This window comes from Dipteris shenzhenensis, chromosome 13 (genome assembly GCF_047967505.1).
Source record: "Dipteris shenzhenensis isolate YYH24624 ecotype China chromosome 13, Dip_SZ_1.0, whole genome shotgun sequence".
NCBI classification, from domain to species: Eukaryota; Viridiplantae; Streptophyta; class Polypodiopsida; order Gleicheniales; family Dipteridaceae; genus Dipteris; species Dipteris shenzhenensis.
Window position 1 is genome coordinate 7,178,415 of NC_141608.1, and position 8,560 is coordinate 7,186,974.

The 8,560-nt window shown below is 41.4% G+C and overlaps 1 protein-coding gene across 6 annotated transcripts; it reads left to right on the top strand.

The window, feature by feature from the left end:
* Positions 1-5,544: 5,544 nt before the first annotated feature.
* Positions 5,545-6,724, top strand: LOC147894966 (flowering-promoting factor 1-like protein 2). 6 transcript variants are annotated; one of them, XM_087383907.1, is made up of 3 exons: positions 5,545-5,630; positions 5,785-6,268; positions 6,483-6,719. In XM_087383907.1, exon 2 carries the CDS (start codon positions 5,906-5,908, stop codon positions 6,248-6,250), a length of 345 nt encoding a protein of 114 aa, XP_087240033.1. In that variant the 5' UTR covers positions 5,545-5,630; positions 5,785-5,905; the 3' UTR covers positions 6,251-6,268; positions 6,483-6,719. The 6 variants fall into 6 exon arrangements, with proteins under 6 accessions (XP_087240033.1, XP_087240036.1, XP_087240037.1 ...); XM_087383910.1 differs by lacking the exon at positions 5,545-5,630 and having other exon boundaries at positions 5,655-6,113; positions 6,223-6,255; positions 6,483-6,724; XM_087383911.1 differs by lacking the exon at positions 5,545-5,630 and having other exon boundaries at positions 5,656-6,113; positions 6,223-6,268; positions 6,483-6,724.
* The last annotated feature ends 1,836 nt before the right edge of the window (positions 6,725-8,560 follow it).

An 8,560-nucleotide genomic window follows, 5' to 3' on the forward strand; every position in this document is an offset into this window, starting at 1 on the left:
CTTGCAACCTCTCCTCTCCCTCTCCTCTCCCTCTCCTCCTCCTCCTCCTCCTCCTCTCCTCCCTTCTCCTCCTCCCTCCCCCTCCTCCTCCTCCTCCCTCCTCCTCCTCCCTTCTCCTCCTCCCTCATCCTCCTCCTCCTCCTCCTCCTCCTCCATCCTTCTCCCTTCTCCTCTCTCTCCTTCCCCCCCATGCTCTTACACCTTCTTCCTCTCCCAGTCCTATGCTCCCCCTAAACCCTTAGTCCCTCAACCCTTGACCTCCATGATCTATGAGAGAAACGATTTCTCCACCATGTACTCTACCCTAAACCTTGGATCCTCCTTCTAACCCTTAAACCCCTTCTGAACCCTAGAACCTCTTATAAACTCTGGAACCTCTCTCTGAACCTTGGAACCTCCTTCTAAACCCTGAACCTCCCTCTAACCCTTCAACCCCTACTGAAGGTGAAAGCCTTCATTACCCCAACCATGATGATGCATGTTCCTTTCAACATGCATGCACTATGTTTGCTTACCACACTTAAGCCTACGTCTCTCACTAGAATATGACCCGAGGTCCTAAGCTGCTACACTTATACTACAAACAACAACACCAATATATCTATAAGTGACAAAAAACTTCAGAACCCTACATACTGAGAATACCCTACTCTTCCTATGTGGAAGCTGTGGGAAAGAGCCAATAGTATACAGAGATGGAGTCAACTAGAATGCGTATGAAATCATGGTTGAGTACTTCACGGAAGCACAAAATGTAACTATTGTTGATGAACCATTGAAGGAGACAACGCATGCAAAAGAGACACCACAAACACCTCTACTTCAAAGAGAGAAAGCATAGAAATCTAAAGGACATGAAAATGCAATATTAAATGAGATAGTTCATTCAATATTAAATGAAGTGTTTGCAAACATGGACGATGCCACTCAAAGAATATGAAGAGCCAAAAGTCTCACCTGCACATCAATTGAAGAGGATAGAAGAGCAGGAAGGAAGGTCCAACTTGGTCATGGTACAGCCCCCCCAAATAAGCCGCATCATCAAATGCAATACTGACAGAGCCATTGTTCAAGTTGCAAGCACTCCAATCGCAACAAGTACTCAAAAAGACGTCCCTTATCAGTGTCAAAAATACAAAGGGAAATTCAAGAAAAATATGAGGACATGCACAACAACAAAGGCGAAGTGACATCAATGAAAACACTGAATCTTTGTCTTAATGAGGTAGTTACTGAAGATGATCTGGGATATATTTGGGATCACTTGCTCTATCTTGTGAATGCTGAATTTATGAGGATGGCAGGACTATATATGAATAGTAGGATACTTGATAAATCCTTTGCAATAAAAATCTTCAATGCACTGATAGATGGAAGGACACCAGTAACATCAAATGTAGTTTTTCATCCAACTCTCTTTATGCCTCATAGAATGGGTATGGATCAAGCTATTACTTTAAGTAGTCCTAGAGTTTTCCAAGAATTCTTCCCCAACTTTCTTGAAACAAGAATTTCAGGTGCAAATGTTGGTACATCCGGTGTATACGAAGATGGACATCTACTAAGGCAAACAAAGATACATTTTTAAATGCATTGCCTATTGAGCCTATCAATGGTCAGCATTTTTCATATGTGTGTAACAGGCTCACTAGAGAAGCACTCCATGAATGAATAACTACCCAAGTGACCTCTAAAAGGGTTCCTTAATTTGATGTTTATACCGCAATGATATGCATTTTGGGTTGTGAGTATAAATATCTGATTGTGTTGGAAAGACTCAATCATGATTCTGTTTCCTTGCAGAAGATCACATTGACATCAAAGATGCTAATGAAGTCCATAACATTATGGAATACATGCAAGATGCCTGTAACCACTCTCCAGAGAACCACCACTAAGGAAGAAGCTGAAAAGTTAGTTCAATGCTATAGATGCATAAGTGCAGTTGTGCCAAGGGCAAAGCAAGAAAGAACTGAGGTAATGACAAGCTTCAAATTGGTAAGGGATAGATACCAGGACTACAAAAGCATAATATTTTTCCCTGAGGATATGTTCTCCCAAATACTTGAAGTGTGTACTGCATGTGAAAAAAAAAGGTGACCACGCTACACAGTAGAAGGTCAACTATAGGGATTTGAATAAGTGGAAACTGTGGTCATTTGCACAAATGAGGATTTAGAAAGTTATTGATGATGGTATGGATGATAATATTGCCTCATTAATGGTCCTTGCTATGAGATAGGTAAGGATTTGAGATAGAGTATGCAATTTTTGAAGAGTAGAAAGAGGCATGTGGTTTTCATGATAAATACCAGGTATACTACAAAATCGGTGGACTTAAAGAATATGCCAACATGCTAAGCTTTGTCCATTAAAACATGGATGAATTCATGGACATTGATAAACTTGGTGTTGGGGCTATGAAAACCATGCAAGATGTGTCAATGAGCAATGTTCTCTCAAGAGTGGAGGAGTCTCAAGGCTCTCAACACTCTCAGAGTACATTTAGTACAAATAGCCCTAAGATCTTGCAAGCTGTGGATTCACCTAATCTGTGGAAGATGCATCAATGAGTGATGTTCTCTCAAGAGTAGAGGAGTTTCAAGGCTCTCGACACTCTTAGAGTACATTTACTAAAAATGGCCCTAGGATTATATCAAAACCTCTAAGCTGTGGAGTTATGACATCTGTGGAAAGTGCATCAATGAGTGATATTCTCTTAGGAGTAGAGGAGTTTCAAGGCTCTCGACACTCCTCAAAGTATATTTACTACAAATGGCCCTAGGATTGTATCAAACCCTCCAAGCTATAGGTGCATCAATGAGTAATGTTCCCTCAGGAGAGTAGCAAAGTTTCAAGGATCTCGACACTCTCATAGTACATTTACTACAAATGGCCCTAAGATAATATCAAACCCTCCTAGATATGGAGTTATGGAATCCATCGAAGGTGCATCAATGAGTGATGTTCTCTCATAAGTAGAGAGGTTTCAAGGCTCTTGACACTCTATGGCTATAGTTAATGCAAATTCTCCTATGATTGTATCAAAGGCAAGGATGGGATCAATGTGTGTGTGTGTGTGTATACACATGTACATACATACATACATATATGCATACATACATATATACATATAGATATACATATATACATATATATATATACACATACGTGTGTGTGTGTGTGTGTGTGTGTGTGTGTGTGTGTGTGTGTGTACACATGTACATACATACATACATATATGCATACATACATACATACATATAGATATACATACATACATATAGATATACATACATATATATACACACATACGTATATGTGTGTGTGTGTGTGTGTGTGTGTGTGTGTGAGAGAGAGAGAGAGAGAGAGAGCATACTATGCAACTAGCTATGTGCCACTCCTACACAGAGTTCACAGCTTCTATGACTCATCCAATCCAACATTATGAAATGGTGTGGAGATTTATCCCTAAAAATGCTATGAAGATTCATCCAATCCAACATTATGAAATGCTGTAAAGATTTACCCAATCCAACATTATCAAATGGTGTGAAGATTTATCCTTGAAAAATGAGAATGGATCCTAGGACTGAGAAAGCATCTTGATAAAGTGATCAAGCTAGGTGACTTAGAAGATGACATGTAAAAAAAAAGATTGCTTCTTTGGTGAACATAATGTGCACTTCTTCTCTATAATTTCTCCTTAAAAGAAATAGGCTTCAATTGTATGGTAACTTAGTCTTATGGAAGAATGAATAAGGAGAGCTTGGGAAAATAATGAGGATATAAGTTGACCCCAAAACCCTTAGTGTAGGTGTATGATTAATATAGATATCCCATGATTTCCCATGGCTTTGCCACAAGTTCTCTCATAAGCCATTTTTAAGGGACATTAGGGAACTCTTGTTTTGTTTAACAAGCCCAATATCTCTATAGTCTCTATGTTAATGGAGTATTGAGTATTTAGGCATGTATGAATCTCAAAGGTGGATAGGAAAAGAAAGGTGATTCCGACCTTTACCTGGTGGAAAGAGTTCAGCCTAAGAAGAGCATTAGAGTTTTTTTTCATTTGCCCAGCACTCTTAGGGTGAGCTCTCTTCAAAGTCACTAATACGTACTCACATACCGATCAATCGCACTTGCCAGGGTGAGCTCTTCAAAGTCACTGATACATACTCGCATATCCATAACTCACGATATTCAAAAATATTTGCCAATTAGCAAGGCACTAAGAGCATTGGAGTGAAGAGGTTTTTTTTGTGAGGTAATAATAGAGCTGGGCATTTGTGATGAGACTTGGGCTTCATTATTGGGGGATGAGTAGATGCTGATGGTGAAAAGAGCCTTTTATGAAAGGTACGCCCAAAATATGAAACTTGTATGGACTGTGTGATCGATCCATCAATCATCTAGTTAGCCATAAGTTTCCTTTTCTATCGCCTTTCCAGTCCAGATTTTCTATTCGGAATCGCTCCCCGTGCTGAATCTGCTTGTTTGCTACGCATACTATTCCATGTTTCCATTTTTGTTGCATTCCTGAATATTTTGCTCATTCATAAACGTGCCTGCAGCAGGTCTCGTCACTGTCCTTTATATCTGTCGATTGTCACTTTAAACCTGCTCAGCAGTAAATCTGTCGGTTGTCAATTTAAATCTGCAGCTCATGAGTAGGAAGCACGCATGGTTATCTTCATAATGCAAGAATTTTCTTTCAGTCCATAATGTCGTAGCGCCAAGCCATCAACGTAACGCATCTGTCGTCAAAGATGCAGGTTACTTTTAGAGCGAAATTCGGCACGATCGTTTTCAACATTATGGAAGAGGAAATTCGGGACCTCATTAATGAATTATGCTAAACCAAATTTGGGTTGGCAATGAAAAGTCGGTTCAGGGCGGTGAGTGATCATCCGAATTATATGGATCGTAAGGTGCATACAATGGAAAACCCATCGCATCTGTCGCAGGTTACTCTTTTGAGGTTAATTCGACACGGCGATAGGCCCGTCGATCTTTATCAACATTAGTGCAAGAGGAAATTTGGGACTCATTAATCAATAATGCTAAAGCAAATTCGGGTAGCAGTGAAACGTCGATCTGAGCTGAAGGGCGGTGGGAAAGCATCCGAATTATATCATCGACGGTGGTTGAATTAAACAATGATTTAGACAATGAAATGACCATTGTGGTGTTGGTGGCTAAAAAGCCTTGTACTAGGCCGTATGCTGCAAACCCAAAGCCAAATCCTCTTGTTCTTGCTGCTCATACGGTGCCCACTGCCTAGGAATGGAAATGTTCTTTTGGTCGCTAATGTTCTTTCGATCGCTGTCAAGCACGCGCGTATATCTGAAGAATTCTCTTTTTTGAAATTAGAGCCTGCCTTCTGTAAGGTAGCTTACATGCGCCGCAAGGAATCCCAGTACTCCAAGGACTAGAGATTTATCCGAATAATTTACGATACCCCAATATGTATCCGACGCCACGAACGATGCGATCCCATTTTATCCAATCAATTCATCGATGCGTCTGGCACTTGGAATGGAAACTGCAGCAGCGAAGCTGTATGGGTTGTCGAGCATTCTTCTCCTATGATCAGCCCAGAACATGTATACTCTTATTCTTTGCAGTAGGTTGTGGACAATCCGCTTTACGTGCTGCTTTCTCACCTGTTTCTAATTTCCCCTGGATTAACAAGAAGTTAGACAATCATCCCAATTGTGCAATCATTCAGGAGAATTCGTTAGTGGCTCTTACCATACGGTGTATTGTCGGCGGTGGCTGCAGCTTAAATTCGCTTGGTTGGGCCATGAATTCTAGGAGAGGTGCAAGGTTCTAGAGCCTCCAAATACTTACCGAGCCCATCTTCTCCTCCTTGTCGTTCTCTTTGGACTAGATTCCCGAGAAGATGGCAGGTGTGTGGATCTTCTCCCGTGATGGAGTTGCCCGGCTAGTCCCCAACCCGAATCCGGGAGACTTAAACGGGAGGGAGGTGCAACATGTCAGGCGTAAGGTTCTGGTTTATCTCCCAACGAACCAGGTCATCTCTTCGTATGCTGAGCTGCAGGAGAAATTGCTGAGTGTAGGATGGTTAAGGTATCCCAACGAGCAACCCGGTACGCTCCAGTTCCACAAGGGCTATTCTTCGAGTCACCTCATCACGGTGCCCAGAGATTTCAGAAATTTCAAGCCCATGCATATGCTCGACATTGTCTTGAAGAACAGGGATACGTTCCAAGTTCGCGACCAGTGACCCCGGTGGTGCATCCTAGTAATCTTCTCAAGTCTTTTTGTTTGTATTTCAATCTGCTCTTTCGTCACGCTAGGAGTGCCAGCAGCCACCATTTGATCAAAGCCCCCCGTTCAAATTAGCATCTCACAAAATAATTGCTGCGAGACAGTCTCTCTTTCTGTGTGTGCCTGGCCACAGCATCTAGCTGCATACATTTTGCTCCATCGTCTGATGATGCCGTTGATCTGAACAGGTTTTTCCCAGAGTTGAGCATTTCGACGTCCACTAATACTACAAGACGTGAGAGTCACGTTCCTCACAAGTTCAAGCTACTAGTGTTGGCCAATCTTGTACAGTATTCAGTATCTGCAATAGAGGGTGTGAACATTATTGGACTCTGCATTTGACATAATCTACTGCATGTATTTGTAGTTCACCCAGGTTTTATGTTACCATTCCATTTGGGGGTTTTAGAATGCTCGATATCACTTCATAAATTTGCTTAACAATTCATTTCTTACCCCCCTCCCTTTGAGCATGACCTTTGATTTGCGAGTTTTATGTACAAACGATGATTGATCCTTATCCTATAAAGAGGCCTAGGGTTGTGGATGAGCTCTTGAAGTTAATCAGTTTTGAGATGTGATTCACTTTGATTCTGGCCCAAGCATTATTTACCAGCACTCATCACTAGTTTCATACCAGTATATATTCTTAAGAAGGTTTGCACCCAACAAAAAAGAAAAACACGCAAGAAAGACCCCATTTCCAAATCTCCTCGTACATGCTCAATATACACCATAATATTAATAGCTATACCATGCTAGAGAGAGGTCGGTATAGCCAGAAGCAGAAATGAGGAAATTTGGGTAAAAAATCTTCCTCTCAAGAAACAACGCAGCTCAATTCCCCACTTCCTAAACCTTGCCTTTCTAAAATTGCTTCTAGAGTAATATTTGATCCTTGGCTTATCACAATCTATTCTCGCAATGAACTTTGCTCTCTTTCCTGGCAAGACACGTGCAAGACATAGAGTCACTATCCTCTAAATTTTTGCCTCTAAAACCTAAAAATATTATGGTAGAGGCCTAATTTCTTGGTGGGCCTTCAATTTCATTGGTTAAAGGTTGTAAATGCACAACTTCCCTTAGCTTCAACATAACTTGTGATGACTTGGGTTATTGTAAGTGATTGATTGTAAGCTTAACTTCGAATAATAACAAGCTTATATTTAATAAGGGACTAAAACTCTAAATCATAAAAACTTATATATTTAATAAGGGACTAAAACAAGTTGGCTGGTACTTTTCTCAACATAGCCATAGTTTGCATATTATCTTTCAATATGCTTGGGTCAAATTCTTGCATATCATTAGGTCAATAAGTCGCTCCACATCTTGCACTTTCTTATACTTGATGACTCCATTAGCACCTCAATTGACTCCTCAAGGATAATGGAAAGAGTAATAGCCTTGGGTATTTGGTTGATTCATTCCAAGCATGAAGATCGTGCTCTTTACCAAGGCTAACACACAATTGATTCCAAGTTGATGAACTATACTTGGAAGCTAGATTTGGATCCTTTGAGTTGTGTCTCTTTGGAACCTTACTTAAATTCTCACCCATGAGCCATAAGAGCTCCCTCTTTTGAAGCTCTGTACATGTATCCTCAACTTCTTATCTCATTTTCCTAATGTGATTCAAGGCTCACATTTAACATGTCTCATTTTGCCATTATGTCCCCCTCGTCGAACAAAAAATCAAAAATCCATTAGTATTAGTGGATGTGAATTAGGAACCGACATTCATAAAGGGTGAAATATCAAGGGAAATCAGAGAGGGCAAGGAGGGGGAGTGATACTATACTTTGCTTAGCCTCCCATGAGCACCCCCTTCCTCAAACTCATCTCACACTCATCTCCCCCCCTATTTGCTTTGCAACCTTGTTGCCCCACCAACCCCCCCCCCCCCAATCCTTGCCCCCCCTCCTCTTACCCTTCAAAACCTTCCCCTCTCCCTCCCTCCTCAACCTCCCTCCCTGCTCAACCTTGCCTTACACTCAATGCCCTCCCCTTACTTCTCAACCTCCCCTTTCTCGTCGATGGGCCCTAACCTCTCCTAATCCTTTTGCTTAGTCCCACTCAGGTCCTGCTCTACATAGCTCTCCCTCCCTTCTTGCTCTTCCTTTCTCACACCCTCTCCTTCCTTAGCCTCTCCTTTGTCCCTCCTTCTAAACTCGGCTCCCCCCTCGTCTTGTCACCTCTCCCCCCATTTCATTCTGCTTCCCCCTGTTTTTTACTACATGATGTGTTAGGTTAGGCTAGGTCTATG

Coding starts and splice junctions, on each gene's coding strand:
- LOC147894966 (XM_087383907.1), top strand. CDS start 5,906: ATGGCAGGTGTGTGGATCTTCTCCCGTGATGGAGTTGCCCGGCTAGTC.